The sequence below is a fragment of the Monodon monoceros genome, unplaced genomic scaffold (genome assembly GCF_005190385.1).
Source record: "Monodon monoceros isolate NGI ecotype Baffin Bay Population unplaced genomic scaffold, NGI_Narwhal_1 Super_Scaffold_7, whole genome shotgun sequence".
In the NCBI taxonomy this organism is placed as follows: Eukaryota; Metazoa; Chordata; class Mammalia; order Artiodactyla; family Monodontidae; genus Monodon; species Monodon monoceros.
In genome coordinates this window covers 45083313-45106343 of record NW_021703784.1, presented here as the reverse complement: position 1 = coordinate 45106343, position 23031 = coordinate 45083313, and the positions used below count along the sequence as shown (strand labels likewise).

Genomic DNA, 23031 nt, shown 5'->3' with positions numbered 1-23031 from the left:
AAAAGAGTGCCTGCTCCTTAATAAGTACCATACAAGTGTTAATTACTATTACTTCTTTTGTAATCACATTGTCTAGACTTATGTTTCTGGCCCTTCCACATATTAATCAGGCAGAAATGTAATGAAAATGTCAATAACCTGTTAGACTGAGGAAAATTTCAGGGAACCAAATAAATTGAAAGGTTATTTTCTTTTTACAGACCCTTAAGAGGAATGTACTCCTTGATGCATACTAAAGCTATTCAGAACTAGATGATTGGACTAAGCCGTTGTTTTGGTTCCTCCATTTGGCTGGGACTTTTAACCTTTATTGTGCTTTGGACACCTTAATAAATCCTGTGAAACCTTCTCAGAATAATAGTTTCAAATGTATAAAATACAGTATATAAGATTACAAACAAAATCAGTGATAAAATTATTAAAAAGTTACAGAATTTTAAAAAACATTTAAGATTTGTTTTAATAAAGTGCTTTAATATCAAGTGCTTCTTTATTAGCACATTAAGTAACTAGGTCTGCAGTGACTCTGATAGTTATGATGGGCATAGACAATTTTTGAGATCTGCAACAACTATAATGTGATATAAAAATACCTGATTTCATTGGTGAGAAAGTCACAGCTACAGTAACATTAGCATGTATGCTGCCTGCATTATAATAGAAGGAAGTAATAGATTTCACTTAAAGAGAGTGAAACTTAAAATGCAACTTTAAATTTATTTATGTATTTGTTTATTTTGCTGCTTAAGTTCACAGGTCCTCTGAATTTCATCCAGGGACCCAGATCTAGGACATAAGTTAAGGGAAGCGAGTAGAGAACTCTATAAAAATGAGTTCAGAAAAAGCTAACAAGGGCAGTGGTTTTACTCTTGAGGGAGCCAAATAATGACAGGAAGGCCAAAAGCAAGTGGAGGAAAGAATGTGGTGTTTTTGAGTTGGAGTGAAGGTAGTAGTCTGAGCGCTTGCTACGGTTAAAGTGAATCAAAGAATTGAAAGGACATTAAAATTTTTTTCAATTGAGGTATAATTGACTAATAACATTATTTCAGATGCACAATGTAATTCGATATTTGTATACATTGCAAAATGATCAGCACAATAAATCTAGTTAACATCTGACCTATTTTAAGTTTGTTTTATATGTATCTGCCATTCTATTAACTTTTTCATATGACTGCAGAGTAATTAGCTTATGGAAGAATACTAATAGTTGTCTGGTACTGAGATCAGAAGGCTGAATCTGGAGACATGTCTTTTGCTTAAGCAGCCTGTGGCAAGATTAAGGGCCAAATTACTATCCCTGTTTCCCTGTTGAGCAAATGTAGATGGTAGTGCCATATATGTTGCATAGTACCATTCTGTATTTTGAGGAGGGGCCAAGGTGGAAGTCAGTTTGTACACATATTAGATACTTAGGAAAGGTTTGAATTTAAAGATAAAATGAAAGCATTGTGACTGTATTTCATTTCCATTTGACTGCTTGATTTCCATTTGATCTTGATTTGCCTATTTGAGGAGATGGGTAAATTAAGTGGTTAAAAGTTTATACACATACACACACACGCATACACATACATGTAATGTGCCCCAATTATTAACAATGTTTTGTGTGGCTTCTTGATTAGCAGTTGAATTTTTAGAATGGAAAGAAGAATTTTCCAGACTGGGAAGAAGCTAGTGAATAAATGTCTAACCGTTTTATTATTTCATTTCTCTAGTGTTGAAAGATAATTTTCAGAAAAAGAATAAATTTTCAGAAACATTTTATTTTACTCATATGAGGGAACTGGGCAAGTGTGAGTCAAACAGTACAAATGTATATGGATTAAAGGAATGTACAGATGAAATTGCAAATGGAGACAAAAACTTTTCTTCAGCGTGAAAGGGAAGACATTTTGAACCTCTACCTTTGGATTATGCACAGTGTAAGAGATGTAAGATTGTTCAAAGGCAGTGAAGGGGGTTAGAATCTGATAACACGGAGGAGCATGCAGTAGTTATATAGTTTTCCAGTGAAACACAAAATTGTTTTCTATACTAGGTTTTAACTGTGTAAATACAACTGAAAGGTAGGGAGAAATAGAGATTAACAGTGATTTCAGGACTTCCCCAGTGGTCCAGTGGGTAAGAATCTGCACTTCCATTGCGGGGGTCCGGGTTTAGTTTCTGGTCAAGGAACTAGATCCCACGTGCATGCCACAACTAAGACCACGGGCAGCCTAAATAAATAAGTAAATATATATTAAAACAACAACAACAAAAAAAACCCCAGTGATTTCAACCTAGGAACTGAACTCTAAAGTTTTACATTTCTATATCTATAAAAGCTGATTGTATTTACATTAAATTACAGTCTAGATATTGAGCATTACTATGTGCTGTCTATCCACTTCATTCTCTTTCACCCTAGATAACCAGTATATTTTAGAATGATTTGTGTATTTTTTTTTTAAAGCGTTCCATTTTGGTAGGAACCATTCGTTTTGAAAAACCACCCCTAAGAACTACTGTATAATACCATATAGTTTTTAAGGAATTAATATGAATTTTTAATATACTTTTTGATACTCCAGTTAATTTTTAATGTTCTGTAATATCATAAAACCAACTTTAGGAAGCAGTAATTTAAAAATAACCTCTAAGACAATGGTTCCTAATATGTGTTCTCATAGGTGTTAATAGGCACTCCATGAAAAAAAGCTTCCTCTGGAATGAATTTAGTAACTACTGCCCTAAGGTGATATAGGTTTAAATAAATCTCTTTATTCCAAGAAACACTTTGGAATATGTAATCAAAGGAGGTAGTGAAATCCTCTTCTCAGAGTAGAGGACCATTAATATAGCTTGTGGACTGGAGACAAGGTATAAGTTAGGTGAATTTTCAAGGTTTCCTGCAGTCATTTCTACATTTGGAAGGATTTACAGTGAGTTTCTGGAGCTCTATTATATGAGTATTTTAGAGCTATGAGTCAGATTTCACTTGTATATAGCACATAACATGTAGAACCTAAAAAAATTCTAAATGGTTTAAGTGTTATAAATAAGCAGAGTTTGAATGATAATCAGGATTTTCATCTAAAGTAGGAAGCGCTAACACTGTAGCCTCAAACGGCCACCCACTCCCATGCTCCAAACTGAGCAGCAGTCAAATAAATTATGAAGACATGTAGGTCAGTCAGATTTAGGAGTCATAGCTTTTGGTTTTGAATACCAGCAGCCCTAACCAGCAAGACACCATTTAGGCTCTCTAAGCAACACTTCCTTATCTAACAGTACCTTGTATGAAGAGCAGTAAAGATGAAGTGAGGCAATGTAGTAAAGTGGCTGGCACAGACCAGTGCCTTGTTATTTAAAGGCAGCATTATTCTTACCATTAGCATCATCATGGTTAACTTTTTTGTTTATATTTTTGCTGAAATATCAAATATCCACAAATCCTAATGTGTTTGTGTTTTATTTTTATTTGGAGACAAGAATAAATTTCTTCATTTCTTGCAGGATTTATTAATTAATTCTTTTAGGCCAGTCAGTAGCTACGCAGTATGAACTCATTTCCTAAGTACAGTATTGCTGTTTCATATAATTTTTTCTGATTTGCTGCTCATAGGATGATGCTGTCAGTATAGAAAGTGGTACAAACACTGAACGCCCTGATACACCTACAAATACGCCAAATGCGCCTGGAAGGAAAAGTTGGGGGAAGGGAAAATGGAAGTCAAAGAAATGCAAATATTCTTTCAAATGTGTAAATAGTCTCAAGGTATGTACAGAAAGACACAGTCTATGTGCTGAATGATGGGTTCCAGAGTTATTTCTCAGTGGTAAACATTTTATGCTCAAGATACTCTGTCAAGTTAAAAAATTATAAAATTATAATAATCTGAAGTTTTGTTTGTAGGGCAGACTGCATAGTTATTATAATCCATTCCACATTTGTTTAGGTTTTTTTTGTTTGTTTTACATTAAATGGGTAGTACCTAGTATTGCATCTGGTTTTTCTTTACTGTTTTTATTGATTTTGAGAAATGTTACTCTTCATATTTTGGTAAAACTTAAAAGCATAAGCCACTTTCTGGTACCTGTTACTGAAAAAAACTGAATGTGACTCATTAACTTTGAGTTAGCATAAATTGAAACAGATGTCTTTGTGCAGTCTTTAAAAATTTAACTCTTTTATTTGTAATTGTTTTCAAAGAAAAAGGTAGAAATTAAAATTTTTTTTGAATATTCAATATTTGGAAAAAATAAGTTGGAGTTATTTAGATTACTACCTTCCTCAATAGTGTTTTTATTTTTAAAAAGGATTACTGATATTTACTTTAAATGTTTTACATGTATTCATTTCCTGTTTTTTAAATTTGGGAGTGTTTTTCCTGTGCTGAGCAAAAATATACATTATATTATCTTATACATATGTTAGATAGATTCTTTTAAAAATATCTAAATATACTTTAAAGTCTTCGGAAAGCATAAGAAGCTATGGCTTTATGGAAATTATTTTCCTGTCTATGTAGCAAAATTCCTTGCTCAGTGTGTCAAATTATATTGTCTTAAAAGGAGGGAAATTAATCTCAGTGGTTGTTATTTTTTTTTTCCTTCTTCTAAAGCAAAGTGTCCATTGTAGTTTCATGTTAATATTTAGGTATATTAACCTATTTTTACATAGTATATCTGGAAGGTGGTTTTAACTGCCATTTGGATATTTTGATTAAATATTTCCAAAGCCTAAAGCTATGGCTTTTTGAAGGATAAGAAATAAATGTTGTTATACTTTAAAAGTGAAATCAGTGCCTTAAAGTGAACATGAAAGTTACTATTAAACACCAGGAGATTGCCAGTATAATTAAGGCTGAAAAATAACTTTGTGAACAAAACTGAATACTTGTAGCACAGGGAACTCTGCTCAATATTCTGTGGTGGCCTAAATGGGAAAAGAATTTGAAAAAGCTGTATATGTATGGCTGAATCACTTTGCTGTGCACCTGAAACTAATACAACATTGTTAATCAACTCTACTCCAATGTAAAATAAAAATTTAAAAAAACCTGAATACTTGTTTTTCGTACATCTCCTTATAGCCTCCTGGTAACTGTGAAGTTACAGCCCACTGCCTCCCCTGGCCCCCACTGTTCAAGTATTCCTGTTCATTATAAAACTTCTTGGGTTGTTTTTCTTTTAGGACCCAAATTCAAGGTTACTTAAAGTTGTTTCTATAGAACTGTAGAAAGCAGTGATTTGAATGGAGTCTGATATGCTTCACTGTACTAGGGAAATTAAACCTAATAAAGTTTAATGAGTACTGGAGAAACTATATTAACTGTTAGGTTATTTGTTATTTCAGAAAAATAAATGTCCTTTTTGTCGTAAGGGATTAAATGCCTTTGCCACAATTACCCATTTTATTTTGATTCAGAAGCATGCAGTTGGGTTTAAGGATATAGAAGGCAACTATCAAAGTATTTTCATTGATAAGTACTTGTTACCTAACCTTTGATTTAAATCTTTAGTTGTTATAAAGCTTTATCATGCACCAGTATTTTAAAATGTGAAAACTGGACTAACAGATACCTTTTAAGTGTCAAAAGTCAGTTTATATATGATATATAAAACTGCAGCTTGCATTTTGGAAAAAAGTTATAATGGGAATGGTCAGTTTAGTACCGTTTTTTGGTTTCTAAAATATATTAATTTTTCTTATTTCTTGGTTATTTTATAGGAAGATCATAATCAGCCATTGTTTGGAGTTCAGTTTAACTGGCACAGTAAAGAAGGAGATCCATTAGTGTTTGCAACTGTAGGAAGCAACAGAGTGAGTGTTAAGGGGGCTGTTTGGCATTTGGCTTATCAGAGTCTGGTGTTAATATAACATTGAAGTGTAATGATTTTGAAGTAAACTTTGTATAGGTGGTTTGACAATATTGTTCCTTTATGTAAAAGTGAAGCATTCTAGAAACTGACAAAATTAAAAGTAATATTCATGACTGAAAATATATCTTAATTTCATATATACTCCCAATTGTTCATGAAACAGGTTTCTATTTACATTTTGTACTCATAAATATTTTGTTTTGAGTGGCTGAAAAAATTGACCTTGCTTGTTAGAAGTGACTGTGATAGTTGTTTGTCAATTTAGGGTAAGAAGTCTGTGATTTCTTAAAAATAATAAACATAATTAGTTGCTCTCTGTAAATGGAAGGCGTAAATCCAGTGGATTTATGTAATAGTTACTGAAAATATTTTAATTATATGCAATAAACATTTGTTTTGAATTGTTTTTAGGAAGCCAGAGTATCTTGAACTGAGAGAATGCATAGAAAAAACCATGCTGGCCATGTTTTGATGTAAATGATTAAACTTTTTAGTTAAACCTGGGGCTGAAAAAGTGGATTGCAAAGACTTGTTTGTTTATTTCCATTCACTTCTAAATAAATGGGAAAAAGGAAGATTCCCTAGTGCTTACCAGGGAGAATCAGGAGTTTTCTGTTAAGCTGAAATCACTTCGGAAGAATTGTCCTCCTGATAAGTCTTTACTGTATTAGCTGACATTCTGCTTATTCATTAGTACTGTACTAGGAGTTATGAGAAGTAACAGAGAAACAGATTGGCGTATTTGGAAAAAGAAAGGTGGAGGAAATTGACTACTTGGTATGGATTGACAATAAACAAAGTCACTTTCTTTACCTTTAGCACAAGAGGGTAGGGGAAGGAGGTGAATCTGAGAGGTGTTCCATAAATTGTTATTTTAATTGAGTGAAATTAAATTTATGCTTCTTTAGTAATTGTGCTAAGCTTTTTAGAGAAATAAAAGACCATGATTTTTAATGCATGATGTTTCCTATATTTGTTTGCTGTTTTAGTGTTAGTATTCTGTTCTCAATCAAAACTAACTTGGGAGTTGTCAGCTGAGTATTTCTCACATGTCAGCATATTTCCAAGCTTTTTTCCTTTTTTATTCTGAAAGTTTGAGGATCATACAAACACACATGCATCTATTCTGGGCTAGAACTTTGCTATTCCTGTTTTCTAAAAAGTAAAATTTGGCTTTAAGTAATTTCCTGGAAGTCTTTAAGGAAGTTTTAATTAAATTTAAGGCTCTGTTGCTTTTACTGGTCATTGAAGTTCTGAAAATTTGAAACTGTATACTCAAGTTGATAACCTGGGATAACAGCGTTTTTTGGTGTTTATTAGCCAAATGTAGGTTGTGATATGTAGCTTGAAAACAACAATTCAGAGGGAAATTGATGTAGTTTGAAGAAGAGATTAAGGTTATTTTTTCCGAAAATTGGGAACATAATCCATTAATTCATTTGAATCCACTTTTCAGACATCACTATAAGCCTGATTATACTTCACTAACTTCACCATCATATTAGTATAATTAGAATTAGTATAGTTTGTGCTCCAGTATGCTCATTGTAATGTTCCAGGCTTTCTAACCAAAAGAACCCCTGTTCTCATTTAAAATGACATTGAATTATACGTTACTGAATTATAAAAAGGTCTGCTGTTTGGCCTTCTTTTTTTAAAAAAAGAAAGAAAAATAAAGCAAAATAATCTCTTAAGACAACCTAGTTAGCATCCATATAAGGAATTTTTTTTAGAATATTAATGTAGCAATTATCTTGTTAATAGGTGATGATAGATGATTTAAAGGATCTTTATAGAGTTCTTATAGACTCTTATTAAGATTAATAACAGGTTATTGCTAACATGACTAAGCTGTAAGAAGAATGGAAAGAAATTTATAAAAAATTTAGTATTATAGAGTAAGCCCTCTGTATCTGTGGGTTCCACATCCACAGATTCAACCAAGTGTGGATCAGAAATATTCAAAGAAAATTCCAGAAAGTTCCAAAAAGCAGAACTGGAATTTGCTTTGTGCTGGCAACTATTTATATAGCATTTACATTGTATTAGGTGTCATAGTGGTCTAGAGATGACTTAAAGTATATGGGAGGATGTGTGAGGTTATATGCGTACACTATGCCATTTTATAAGGAACTTGAGCATCCTCAGATTTTGGTATCTGTGGGGAGTTCTGGAAGCAATCCCCGGCAGATACCAAGGGACAACTGTACATAATTGAATAAAGTGTATATATTATTAATTTTAGAATATGTGACGAAAAGGCCACTGTACATCAGAAAGTTAATATTTGATGAGCAATGTCCATGAGAAACTTATTAGGCAAATTTTAGATTTTCTTTTTTTTATTTATTTAATTTATTTATTCATTTTTGGCTGTGTTGGGTCTTCGTTGCTACACGAGGGCTTTCTCTAGTTGCGGCGAGGAGGGGCTATTCTTCCTTGTGGTGCACGGGCTTCTTATTGCAGTGGCTTCTCTTGTTGCAGAGCACCGGCTCTAGGCACATGGGCTTCAGTACTTGTGGCACACGGGCTTCAGTACTTGTGGCTCGCAGGCTCTAGAGCGCAGGCTCTGTAGTTGTAGCGCACGGGCTTTGTTGATCCGTGGCATGTGGAATCTTCCTGGACCAGGGCTCGAACCTGTGTCCCCTGCATTGGCAGGCGGATTCTTAACCACTGTGCCACCAGGGAAGTCCTAGATTTTCTTATATGTAATTAATAATGTTCTAAAACTATCCAGAGACTTTAAAGCTTTAAAAGAGGATAAACCATGGGAATTCCCTGATGGTCCAGTGGTTGGGACTCCCTGCCATAGGCCTGGGTTCATTCCCTGGTCAGGGAACTGGGATCCTGCAAGCCTTGTGGTGCAGCCAAAAAAAAAAAAAAAAGATAAACTACAATTTTAGGGAGTAGTTATACTTTACTGTGAGGCATTCAACTTTATTTACTTGGAAGAGTTGGTGCAATTACATGGATGAGATAAAAGTTGAAAACATTGGAAATAGAAACCATTATTATTACTGTAGTATTTAATATATTCTGAAAATTATGTAATGCATTAGGCTTTATAATAGCTTCCTTAAGTTTAAAGGAGCTCTTTTAAAGCAGTAGTTTCTGTAGCATCTTCGAGATACATTTGTGACTAAAATATGTTCAAAAGCTGAAGAGTGTGTTTCTACATTTGAGATAAAATTTACTGTATTTTTGTTTTCATTAGGTTACCTTATATGAATGTCACTCACAAGGAGAAATCCGGTTGTTGCAATCTTATGTGGATGCTGATGTATCCTTTCCTGGGTTTTCCATATTGTTGGCTAAAGAAATTGACTTTCAATAAGTACCCCAAAACTTTTGTAAATTAGTTAGTTCTCTAAAGTTATATTGTCCTTTCTTAACTTTAACCAATGCTATCTTTCACTGTCACCCAAAAGATTCCTAGTATCTAGTTTTCCTGATTCCTAGAAAGCCATTGTAGGGTGGATATGAAGGAGGACAGTGTGGGTGTCTGGAGATGAGCATTGGAAATCCTGTAATAGAAAATGAAAGCAGAAACTTCCTGTTTCTTTGACCTTGCTTGGAATTTTATCATTTCAGGGCAGTTATATTGGTGAACTTGGGTTAATCAGAAGCTGTGCCTGGCAGTCATACCAAGTATTTGGTCATCAAAGCCTACAGGGAAAAAATAAACATGTGCAGTTTGTTTAGGAAATACTGTAAAACATGGGTTTATAAAGAAAAAGCTTTAAAAAGCCAAAGGGTACAACAGTCAAAGCTTGGTGATAAGATTTCTTCCAGATCCATTTGAAAAAGCTAGCAACTAAGAAAAAACAGGAACATTTAGTCTTCCCTTAGGTGATAAGAAAAAAAGTAACCTGTAGCCATACTGGGAAGGTCTCACACAGAAAAGGTGGAAAACTGAATAGTTATTGATCTTTATCTAGAGGCACATAGAGTTACTGAGACAGAGCCAGGATCAGCAAATTACAGCCTATAGAGCTGGCCACCTGTTTTTTGTTTGTTTGTTTTTGCAGTACGAGGGCCTCTCACTGTTGTGGCCTCTCCCATTGTGGAGCACAGGCTCGGGATGCGCAGGCTCAGCGGCCATGGCTCATGGGCCCAGCCGCTCCGCGGCATGTGGGATCTTCCCGGACCGGGGCACGAACCCGTGTCCCCTGCATCAGCAGGCGGACTCTCAACCACTGCGCCACCAGGGAAGCCCCTGGCCACCTGTTTTTGTAAATAAATTTTTATTTGGGACACAGCCGTGCCCATTCATTTACACATTGGCTGTGTCTGCTAAAAAGACAGGTAAATAGTTATGCAAACAGCAAAATAGTAATCAAAACTGAGTGGAAGGACTGGATTTGTTTGATCATTTGGTATAGATTTTAGACCTAAAATCTCCATTGGTTAAACCTGGTAGTGTAAAGAAAAATGGGAACTTCTTTGTCAAAAACTTCAGCAGTTCTTTGGAGGTTTTTGTGTATAGTATTGTGATCATTGATGTGTTTACTTTTCAAAAACAAATTATATTTCTTAACTGGCATTTCTTAGGCTGATGAGAACTTTTACACTTGTGCATGGACATATGATAGCAATACAAGCCATCCTCTGCTGGCTGTAGCTGGATCTAGAGGCATAATTAGGATAATTAATCCCATAACAATGCAGTGCATAAAGGTGGGTTTTCTTGTTAAACTATAGATCTGCTTTTTTTTTTTGAATGCACACCTGCAAAAGCTTGTCATGTTGAATTTAAAACAGAGTCAATGTCTGTGCAATTTCTAATTTGGTTTGTACTTTGCCTATTGCTTCATTTAGACAAGTCTTTTGAGACCTTTGTCACATTTGGGTAATGCAAATTAAGGAATAAGTGGGAAAGTTTTATCATTTGAACTATTTTCTTTTAAAATAATTTCTGTCCTTTTGTCTTGCTTTAGTCTGAGAGGCTTTAAATGAACAATAAGAAAAGAGTGAGCTCATTTTCCAAAATCCCCTAAATAGGGGCTATAGAGTCAAGAGCACCTTGTAAAGAACTGAAAAGTGAAGCCTTGGAAGTTGATACTAAAAAAATTTCACAAATCACATTAACCTTGGGGGTACATTAGAATCACCTGATAATCTTTTAAACCCTTGCTGTGGCTCAGAATATCTGCAAATGGGACTTGAACATCTTTTATTTTTCCTTCAAGTTGGGTGCTTTTAATAATGCAGCCAAGGTTGAGAACCACTATTTCAAGTGAAACTATTTTTCCATTCTCCTAAGATTAATGAAAAAGAATTTATTGATTTTTATATGGAAGTTGAAGAAATGTTTTAAATTTATTATAGCACTATGTTGGCCATGGAAATGCTATCAATGAGCTGAAATTCCATCCAAGAGATCCAAATCTTCTCCTGTCAGTAAGTAAAGGTAAGAGAAGCAAATGTTTCTTTAGTTCGGTTATTTGGGAGTGAGTATTTTATTTTAGGGACAAACTGTTCTAAGGAAAAAAGCCAAATTTAAAAAGAAGTAAGTTTTAGAAAAATCTTAGCCTACATTAGCATCTCCAAACCAAGAATTGGAGGGTGGGACCTTGAAATACACTGTTAACATACGATGTAAATAAAATAATTGGTACTGAGGATTAAGTGTGTATTACCCTTATTTACCATATTGCATTATGATAGTTTTAGAACTTTATGTGCAATTGAATTTTCATGTTAAGCTTCATTAATTTTAAGTGGCAGATCACCAAAGTTATGACATTTTTAATAGTTTGAAGGTAGTTTTGCAAATCACCTTACCATTCTTTCCAATCATGTAGTAAGAAATAATGCATCTGAAGATCGATATTGCTTTCTTTTGACTCTCTCTATGTAAAACTTTTGTTTTATAAAGGATTCCCTGTAGAATTCCTTAAAATGCTAAGTTATCCAGTGTAAGCTCTTTGAAATTTTTCCCTTATTTATAAAGAGAAAGCACTGCTTTGCTCTGTATGGCTGTGTCAGCATTGTAAGTTTATTCTGGGTTCAGACAGTGCTCTTAATCATTCTTAATCATTTCTGAGCTCTCTAAAATGATTTGGGTTGTTCTTATCTCTACATTCTGTTTTCAATTGCCCTTTCTCGTTTCATTTCTACATTATTATTCTAGTCAAGTTTATTCTTTTAATGGCTTGTCACACTGATAACCTAACCCCCACAGTCTGCTCATGTTAAAAGATGTCCTCAAATTAAAACTCTTACATGAAACATGTTTCAGTGTGATTTTTCTTTAACTATCAAGGCTTGTTTGGAAATAGACACCTAAGAAGAGAGCTAATAACTTTTTCTCTTCTCTTAATAACATTAGCTGGGCTCAGGTGTTCCTTTACAAGTAACATAGGCCATAATGTGTTACTTGTTCTTAATGTCACAACTTTTTAACCCTGTTCTTCCCCCACTGTGTCAGTAAGAGCATTTTTCAGACAGCTTTTCGAAATGAATAGGAATTTTTCTGTAAGTAATGCTCAAGGAAGGAAAAGACAACCTATAGAAAAGGAAAAAATATTTGCAAATTATGTATCTAATAAGGGACTTGTAACAAGAGGTCATACAGCTCAGTAATAAAAAGACAACCAAATTAAAAACAGCCAAAGGTTTTGAATAGACATCTTTCCAAAGAACTTGCACAAATGTCCAATAAGCACATAGAAAGGCACTCAGCGTTATTAATCATTAGGGAAATGCAAATCAAAAACACAGTGATACAGGCGAATTCTATCATTTAGAGAAGAGCTAACACCTATCCTTCTCATACTCTTCCAAAATATAGCAGAGGGAGGAACACTCCCAAACTCATTCTACAAGGCCACCAATCATCCTGATACCAAAACCAAAGATGTCACAACAAAAGAAAACTACAGGCCAATATCTCTGATGAACAAAGATGCAAAAATCCTCAACAAAATACTAGCAGACAGAATCCAACAGCACATTAAAAGGATTATACACCATGATCAAGTGGGGTTTATCCCAGGAATGCAAGAATTCTTCAGTATACACAAATCAATCAATGTGATACACCATATTAACAAATTGAAGGAGAGAAACCATATGATAATCTCAATAGATGCAGAAAAAGCTTTTGGGTTTGACAAAATTCAACACGCATTTATGATAAAAACTCTCTAGAAAGTGGGCATAGAGGGAACCTACCTCAACATAATAAAGGCCATATATGACAAACCCACATCCAACGTCATTCTCAATGGTGAAAAACTGAAACCATTTCCTCTAAGATCAGGAACAAGATAAGGTTGCCCAGTCTCACCACTATTATTCAACATAGTTTTTGGAAGTTTTAGCCACAGCAATCAGAGAAGAAAAAGAAATATAAATCAGAAAAGAAGTAAAACTGTCACTGTTTGCAGATGACATGATACTATACATAGAGAATCCTAAAGATGCTACCAGAAAACTACTAGAGCTAATCAATGAATTTGGTAGAGTAGCAGGATACAGAATTAATGCACAGAAATCTTTTGCATTCCTATACACTAATGATGAAAAATCTGAAAGAGAAATTAAGGAAACACTCCCATTTACCATTGCAACAAAAAGAATAAAATACCTAGGAATAAACCTGCCTAAGGAGACAAAAGAACTGTATGTGTAAAACTGTAAGACACTGATGAAAGAAATTAAAGATGATACAAGCAGGTGGAGAGATATCCTATGTTCTTGGATTGGAAGAATCAACATTGTGAAAATGACTATACTACCCAAAGCAATCTACAGATTCAGATCAAACTCACAATGGCATTTTTCACAGAACTAGAACAAAAAATTTCTCAATTTGTATGGAAACAAAAAAGACCCCGAATAGCCAAAGCAATCTTGAGAAAGCAAACTGGAGCTGGAGGAATCAGGCTCCCTGACTTCAGATTACACTACAAAGCTACAGTAATCAAGACAGTATAGTACTGGTACAAAAACAGAAATATAGATCAATGGAACAGGATAGAAAGCCCAGAGATAAACCCACACACCTATGGTTACTTTATCTTTGATAAAGGAGGCAAGAACATACAATGGGGAAAAGACAGCCTCTTCAATAAGTGGTGCTGGGAAAACTGGACAGCTACATGTAAAAGAATGAAATTAGAACACTGCCTAACACCATACACAAAAATAAACTCAAAATGGATTAAAGACCTAAATGTAAGGCCAGACACTATAAAACTCTTAGAGGAAAACATAGGCAGAACACTATGACGTAAATCACAGCAAGATCCTTTTTGACCCACCTCCTAGCGAAATGGAAATAAAAACAAAAATAAACAAATGGGACCTAATGAAACAGAAGCTTTTGCACAGCAAAGGAAGCCATAAACGAGACGAAAAGACAACGCTTAGAATGGGAGAAAATATTTGCAAATGAAGTAACTTACAAAGGATTAATCTCCAAAATATCCAAGCAGCTCATGCAGCTCAATATCAAAAAAAAACCAACCCAATCCAAAAGTGGGCAGAAGACCTAAATAGACATTTCTCCAAAGAAGATATACAGATTACCAACAAGCACATGAAAGGATTCTCAACATCGCTAATCATTAGAGAAATGCAAGTCAAAATTACAATGAGGTATCACTTCAAACTGGTCAGTATGGCCATCATCAAAAAATCTACAAACAATAAATGCTGGAGAGGGTGTGGAGAAAAGGGAACCCTCTTGTACTGTTGGTGTGAATGTAAATTGATACAGTCACTCTGGAGAACAGTATGGAGATTTCCTAAAAAACTAAAAATAGAACTACCATATGACCCAGCAATCCCACTACTGGGCATATACCCTGAGAAAACCATAATTCAAAAAGAGTCATGTACCACAATGTTCATTGCAACACTGTTTACAATAGCCAGGACATGGAAGCAACCTAAGTGTCCATTGACAGATGAATGGATAAAGAAGATGTGGCACATATATACAATGGAATATTACTCAGCCATAAAAAGAAACGAAATTGAGTTATTTGTAGTGAGGTGGATGGACCTAGAGTCTGTCATACAAGGTGAGGTAAGTCAGAAAGAGAAAAACATACCGTATGCTAACACATATATATGGAATCTAAAAAAAAAAAGAAAATGGTTCTGATGAACCTAGAGCAGGACAGGAATAAAGGAACAGATGTAGAGAATGAACTTGAGGACGTGGGGAGGGGGAAGAGTAAGCTGGGATGAACTGCGAGAGTAGCATTGACATATGTACACTGCCAAATGTAAAATAGATAGCTAGTGGGAAGCAGCTGCAAGGCACAGGGAGATCAGCTCTGTGCTTTGCGACCACGTAGAGGGGTGGGATAAGGAGGGTGGGAGGGAGATGCAAGAGGAAGGGGATATGGGGCCATCACTTTGTTTTATAGCAGAAACTAACACAACACTGAAAAGCAATTATACTCCAATAAAGATGTTAATAAAAAAAATACCACTTCACGCCTACTAGGATGACTATAATCAAAAAGACAATAAAATATGTTGATTAGGATATGGAGAAATTGGAACCCCCCTCATCCATTGCTGGTGGGAATGTAAAATGTAAGGACATTGGAAAACAGTCTGGCAGTCCAAAAATGTTGAACATAGAATTACCACTCCTAGGTGTGTATGTCTGCAAGAGAAATGAAAATATGTCTGCACAAAAACTTGGACACAAATTGGAATCAAGAAATCATTTTTGTAGCAATGTTAATTTCCCCTAACACAATATATTACTGCCTCTTAGTGTTACCTATGTAATATGTCAATATTCATGTACAGTATGGACATTGCTATATTTCAAGCTATATTTATGAGTATTGCTGTCTGTTTATTTTGTTGCTGATGTTTAGTGGGAAATTAGATTGCTCAAATTACAGTTATAGCATGTTTGTAAGGTCTATAATACTCTAAAATTATGTCACTATGAATGTTTCAATCCTATTTTGGGATTTACTATAGAAATCTTATAATTCTACTTTGTCCTCTTCAATTTGTAAATGTGGATATGGTAGACAGAAAAGCTAGTACCTTGTTTTATGGCATATGCAATAATCAAATTTAGGACCAGAGAAATATTTCTTTCTTATCTTGAAAGTATGAGCTCATACCTAGTTAAATCTACAGGTGATATAAATATTTTAAGTTCCTATATGGTATGGATTCCTTCTTAATCTTTACTGTGAGTAAGTTTAGTCCAAACTTTGGTAGCTTTTTCTTCTTTAAAGAGCTTTTGAAAGTCCACAGTAAATGAATGATAAAAGTTCATATTAATTTTTTTATGTCTGTACTAGATCATGCTTTACGATTATGGAATATCCAAACGGACACTCTGGTGGCAATATTTGGAGGTGTAGAAGGGCACAGAGATGAAGTTCTAAGTGCTGTAAGTTGAAAGCTACAGGGCAGTGACCTTCAGGTGTACAAAGCTGTGAACAATACCCATAGAACTCTTTCCTTATAAGAAAGCATGTGGTTTGTTTCACCTAGTCTGGCAGACAGTTATTTCATTTACTTGTGACAGAGAAGGTTTTAACTTACAGATGAAGAAGTAAAGCAAAAAGGCTCTTTGTGTTTTATCTGTACTCAGTGCCTGGATTCTCATGAACGAATACTATGAACTTGTTCTTTTCCTTTTTTAATCTAAAATCACCAAGTTAACTTTTGTTGTTTCTCAGTTATTAAAGGAAAAGGTTAACCTACTTGGCAATTAAGAAACTTTTTCATCTTTTATTTGAAGTTGAAATATAAGTTACTCATTTCTAGGAAGTGTTGTTCACACTGAGTTTTAGATAACTCTTCCCTTTGATGGCATGGTGTTATCTTTATACTTACGTATTATAATCTGTTGATCTATTGTAATGATATAAATGTTTTTAGTCAAGTTTCAGATTTTTATGTTATTTCAGATTTACTTGTGTTTCGTGTAGAGCTTACTTATTTAGTAGTCTTATGGCTCATTTCTTTTCTTCTTTTTTTTAAAAACTATTTAAAGGGGCACCATATTTTGAAGCATGTGACATTTTAATTGGAGGTACTAACTATTCCTATAGTTAGGGTTTGTATACTTTTGTGAGAATTATACCTACCTTAAAGGATTTTCTAGAACTTGCAACTTGGATTTTCTAGAAGTTGCAATAGCAATATCCACCTGGTTCTATGTGTGAAAAGACTACTGTCCTTAGTTAAAGACTAATGAGAGCTCCTGGCTCTAAGGGTGTCTTGTTGCTGTTGACAGTGAGGTTATTAGGAAAAGAGCAGCTACCAGACTTGTGGATTCAATAAACACCAAACCTAAAGTTCTCAGGCTGTGTAAAACAATGTTCATGATTAATTTAAAGGTTGGATTAACAGAATATCTAGTTTAGTGGGAAAAATACTCTCCTTAAATAGAACTCTCTACTGTTATTTCTTAAAATGAGAGCAGGAGTCTGTGTCTCTTCTCTGTAACAATAGGAGTTCACTGCTAGAAGGATTGATGTGTGAGATTTTCCTTAACACATGTATGTACCATGTGCTAAATTAAATATCATCTCTGTGCCTCAGTGTCTCATCTATGCAATGAGGTGGAATAAGGTTATAATGGATGATCTGTTAGGAGCTTAGTTAAAAAGCAAATGAAAAAGTTTAAATATGTTATTTCCTTTTTAAGACATTTTTTCCTTTATTCTTTTAAAAAGTGAACTCTAAAACCAAGGTACCTGAAGTCTTGTGACTTAGGTGTACAAATAAAGTAAAATTTCAATCGTTTAAGGACTCATAATTTCACATACAGATGTCAGTTTCATTGCTTGATCAGGGTTAGACAAAGAAAAGTAACATAACCATTTAGGTTTTTGTGTCATAGAATAATTGTTTTACCTCATCATTCGATTCACCTTCAAAATCAAGCAAAGGAAATATTTGAATAAAGATCATTGAATAGATAAAATTAAATTCAGTTTACTTTTTTGCCTTCCGTATTGTATAAGCTCATATACTGTGGTGGTGACACATCAGTTAAAATAAATCTCGAGCAGTAAAAACTTTGTGGCTTATGGCCTACATATATGAAACCCAAAATGTTAGTATGGTGGTTTGAAATACAATTTTCACAATACTGGACATCAGATGAAAATTAGATAGCATAATTTGGGGAAATAATTTATATATTTAATTTAAGCTTTTCTGTTTTACATACAGGATTATGATCTTTTGGGTGAAAAAATAATGTCCTGTGGTATGGATCACTCTCTTAAACTTTGGAGGATCAATTCAAAGAGAATGATGAATGCAATTAAGGAATCTTATGATTATAATCCAAATAAAACTAACAGGTAACAGTTGTAGTGCTTAAAACAATTTACTATCTCATGCTGTTGAATAGCGTTTCACTTTTTCCAAAATTATTGTATAAGTCTCCAACACTGATTTTAGAATCCCCTTTTAATAACTTTAAGGTATAACTTATATGCCATAAAATTCACTGATTTTAAATGGAAGGCCTTTATTTTTGTCTATATGTTTGTGGCTTATTTTTCAAAATCCCTTTCAGTTGTATTTTTATCTTAATTTAGTAGCACATTTCACTTATTTTTATTTAGGTATGCATGTGCTAATGTTATTAGCACTGCTTGTCACTACTGTAAGTTCTAATTCAAGACAGTAAATAATAATTTTATTTTTATTTTTCACTCATAATGAAAGAGCTTTATTTTCAGTCCTTAAATTTCATATGCCTTGAAACTATTATATTGATTATGTTTCTAAGAAAATAAATTATTTGAAAACTCACACATCTGTGGAAGGTGATTATATAAACAGAAGAAGTAAATCATAATTTTAAATGGGGTTCTTAGCTTTAATTCATGATAAAATAATGCTTTCCTTTAAGTGATACTCACTTCATTAAATGGAGAAAATTCAAAAGCAGGAGCTTTGAACCAAAGGGAGGGACTAGCTGTGGGAACTTGGCAGTTTTCTTAGTATATTTTTGAAAAACCTCAACTCTTAATTCATTTACTATCTTTTTCAGGATCTTATCAAGCTATTATTAACACTTTCACTGTAACTGTCATATGTTTGTAAATGTTAACTTTGTTTGCACTTTTCATTTTAGCAGAGTTAATTTTCTGGTTATCAAGCCAGATTATTAATAGATTGGTAGTTGAATTTGTAATTATCAGTAAATATTTTAATAGACATGCGTCAGATCTCAAGCCTCTAAGAATTAGTATGACTTTCGATTTTTATTTTAAAACACCAGGGCTTAGTATAATATTCAGTTTATGTTTTTATATTTTCTAGAGCTCTGAAATAAATAGAAGTTATACTTTACAGCTTACAGAAAATAACAGTGAATTATGCTGGTCTTCTTGAGAGAGGTTTAACCATAGATTATAATACATATTTGGCTGAAAAGTAATTAATAAAATTATATCAGTTAAGAATTTATATCAGATCATTAATAGCATTTTAATGTTTTAATAAAGAAAAAATCCAGGAGTTCCCTGGTGGCCTGGTGTTTAGGATTCCAGGCTTTCACTGTCGTGGCCTAGGTTCAATCCCTGGTTGAGGAACTGAGATCCTGCAAACCGCAAAAAAAAAAAAAGAAAAAAAAGGTCCCAGAATTTGAATTGGAAAGAGTATTTGGAATAATTCAGCCCAACATCCTTTTTACATATGAGGGAAAAGCAAAGAGAGGACATATGAGTTGCCCAAGACACAACTAATTCATGGTATATGATACTTCTGCAGTTACTTCAGTTTAAAAACTGAATCAAGGGCTTCCCTGGTGGCGCAGTGGTTGAGAATCTGCCTGGCAATGCAGGGAACACGGGTTTGAGAACTGGTCCGGGAGGATCCCACATGCCGCGGAGCAAGTAAGCCCGTGAGCCACAACAGCTGAGCCTGCGCTCTAGAGCCCACGAGCCACAACTACTGAGCCTGTGTGCCACAATGCCTGATGCCCACACACCTAGAGCCCGTGCTCCGCAACAAAAGGAGCCACCACAATGAGAAGCCCATGCACTGCAATGAAGAGTAGCCTCTGCTCATCGTAACCAGAGAAAAGCCCGCGTAGAGCAGCGAAGACCCATGCAGCCAAAAATAAAATAAAAATAAATAAAACTGAATCACTTACTAGATTAGAAATATTAGGTATACATTTAATTAACTTCAGAATTGGTAGCAACTTCTCTAGTTTATGGTCTTCTCACAAACATCTTTAAGGAAAAGTTGCACCGTATTTTACTTTTCTAAATACAGGAGAAGTTCTAACTAATAAATGTCAAATTGTTGTCAGATATCATCTTCAGAAATTGTTCTAGGAAGGATTCTCACTTAACTTTACCTTTAGCAGACTTTGAAATGATGTCATTGTTCCTAAAAGATAATTATCTTTCAAAGTAATCTAGATGTGTTTACTTTCATAGACCATTAATGCTTAATTTTAAAGGATTGAGTAGGTAGCTTAGTATTTTCTATGAGAAATTTTCAGCTGTGTAATCAAGTGTCTTTGGTTATTGGTTAGATAGCCAGAATTGAAGTGACTAATTTTGGCCTATATGTAGTAAGGCAGGAAGGTGCAATTTTTGTAAATGAAATTTCATAGGATGAATACAAAATTCAGTTGAGAGCTAATAATGGAGTAAATGTAGAAACAAAAATGAAATGAGATTTTAGCTCCGAGTAAACAGATAAGAAGGTATTTAGTTTTGTAGAAACACAGAAGAATTAGTATTCATATATTTTATTTTTCAAAGTTTTATAAATCCAAAAAGGAAAATTAGTGAGCTTTTGCTACACGTTTTTCTCTTAACTTTTGATATTTCCATTTCAGGCCATTTATTTCTCAGAAAATTCATTTTCCTGACTTTTCTACCAGAGACATACATAGAAATTATGTCGATTGTGTGCGATGGTTAGGTGATTTGATACTTTCCAAGGTATGGTAACTGCTGTTAAGCTGTATTTCCATTGTTTGTGTGAGTTGGAACTTTGCAGGGAGCACAGTTTTTTATGCAGTTGGTAAATTGGATAACAGATGGGAAATTGCTTTTTTTTTTTTTTTTAAGTCTTATGATAACTTTGAAAGATTTGGAAATTTGTTTTAGGCATAAAACATCCTGATGAATTATAATTTGTGTTCCAATAAGATGAAAAATGTTACCTTGCAAGTTGATACTGTTCTCTGATATCCAGTGTTATTGTAAAATAACCAATATCTAAAGCCAGTAGTGTGGTTGTTTTTTGTTGTTGTTGTTTTTAATGTTTGTGTTCATTTCAGTAAACTTACATGTACAAAAACAGACGGATGGAGTTGGTTCATGGGATGTAGTTTGCCAACCCCTGCTCTAGTATGTTGATACATATGTTTATATATATATATTTTTACTGATAATTTAGAGAAGTTGGTGGTGATGTCATCTGAACATTTAGGATTGTCAAATTTGGAGAAACTGCTATCTAGTTTCTTTTCTTGATACAGGTTTCAGGGCATTTCACATTTTCTTGGGCAGAGCCTGATTTATTTTTTCCTTGGCCATGAGGGTATAGTTTTACCTTTCTATTTTTTAACTTTTGATCTTGAAATTAGATTCACAGGAAGTTTCAAAGACAGTTCAGAGAAGTCCCATATTGCCCTTCACCCAATTTCCCCCATTGGTTATTACATCTTACATAGCTATAATACAATATCAGATCCAGGAAATTGACATTGTACAATGTGCGTGTGTAGTTCTATGTCATTTTATCACATGTGATTTTGTCATTTCAAGAATGTTACAGTATGGGACCTTTTAAGATTTTTTTTTTCACTCAGTGTAATGCCATCCAAGTTGTTGTGTGTATCAATAGGTCTCCCTTTTTACTGCTGAGTAGTATCCCATGGAATGGGTGTACCACAGTTTATTTAACCTTATGCATCTATTGTAGGACATTTTCATCCTTTCTAGTTTGGGCCTATTACAAATAAAGCTGCTATTGAACAATCATGTATAGGTTTTTGTGTGGACTTACTTAAGTTTTCACTTCTCTAGGATAAATGCCTAGAAGAGCAATTGCTAGGTCATGGTTAAGTTCGTTTAGTTTTTTAAGAACCTGCCAAACTATTTTCCAGAGTGGCCGTGCCATTTTACATTCCCACCAGCAATGTATGAAAGATCCAGTGTCTTCGAATCTTCGCCGGCATTTGGTATTGTCACTATTTTTTATTTTAGCTGTTCTGATAGGTGTGTAGTGATACATCATCGTGGTCTTAATTTGCATTTCCCTGATGGTTAGTGGTGTTGAACATCTTTTTCATGTGCTTATTTACCATCCATATATCCTTTCAATGATGTCTCTTCATATCTTCTCATTTTCTGATTGGATTGGTTTTTGTTTTGTTTTGTTTTTTACTGTGTTGAGTTTTGAGAGTTCTTCATATATTCTAAATATAAATCCTATGTCAGATAAATAGTTTGCAAATATTTTCTTCCAGTCTGTAGCTTGTCTTTTCATCCTCTTAACAGGGTCTTTTACAGAGCAAATGTTTTTAATTTTGATAAAGTTCAGTTAATTTATTGATTTTTTAAAAAAATTATTATTTTATGGATCATGCTTTTGATATTGTGTTTAAACGCTCTTCACTGAGCCCTAGGTCCTAAAGATTTTCTCCTGTGTTTCCTTCAAGAAGTATTGTAATGGTTTATGTTAAATTTAATGGTCCATTTTAAGTTAATTTTTGTATGAGGTTTAGGTAGAAAGTTCTTTTTTTGCCTATAGTTATCCAGTTGTTCCAGCTCCATTTGTTGAAAGCCTATCTTTCCTCCTTTGAATTGCTTTTGTACTTTTTTCAAAATTGTTTGGCCATACTTGTATGAGGCTGATTCTGGTTTTTCTATTCTGTTCCCTCTACCAGTACTACATACACAAGCTCGGTTACTCTAGCTGTATAATTAGTCTTGGAGTTGGTAGAGTGATTTATTCCACTTTATTCTTTTTCAATATTATTTTAGCTATTCTAGTTGCTTTGTCTTTCCATATAAATTTTAGAATAATCTTGTCTACATTTACTAAAAATCTGCTGGGATTTTTTTGGGGGGGCGGGGAGATTTTGATTGAAATTGTGTTGAACCTGTATATCAGTTTGGTGGGGAATTAATATCTTTACTCTGCTTAGTCTTCTGGTCCTTGACTATGGTATGT

General features: G+C 34.0%; 1 protein-coding gene across 2 annotated transcripts in view; it reads left to right on the top strand.

Annotated features, from left to right (window-relative positions):
- The window catches only part of EED (embryonic ectoderm development), a 33666-nt gene that overhangs the window by 2581 nt on the left and 8054 nt on the right, over window positions 1–23031 (top strand). The window contains exons 2-10 of one of the 2 annotated variants that reach the window (XM_029208419.1): window positions 3608–3760; window positions 5717–5809; window positions 9083–9148; window positions 10420–10545; window positions 11197–11278; window positions 16158–16249; window positions 18046–18179; window positions 20684–20789; window positions 21962–22036. In XM_029208419.1, the coding sequence (XP_029064252.1) occupies window positions 3608–3760; window positions 5717–5809; window positions 9083–9148; window positions 10420–10545; window positions 11197–11278; window positions 16158–16249; window positions 18046–18179; window positions 20684–20789; window positions 21962–22036 (927 nt within the window). The remainder of the gene's footprint in view (window positions 1–3607; window positions 3761–5716; window positions 5810–9082; window positions 9149–10419; window positions 10546–11196; window positions 11279–16157; window positions 16250–18045; window positions 18180–20683; window positions 20790–21961; window positions 22037–23031) is intronic. The other variant, XM_029208420.1, reaches the window with a different exon arrangement.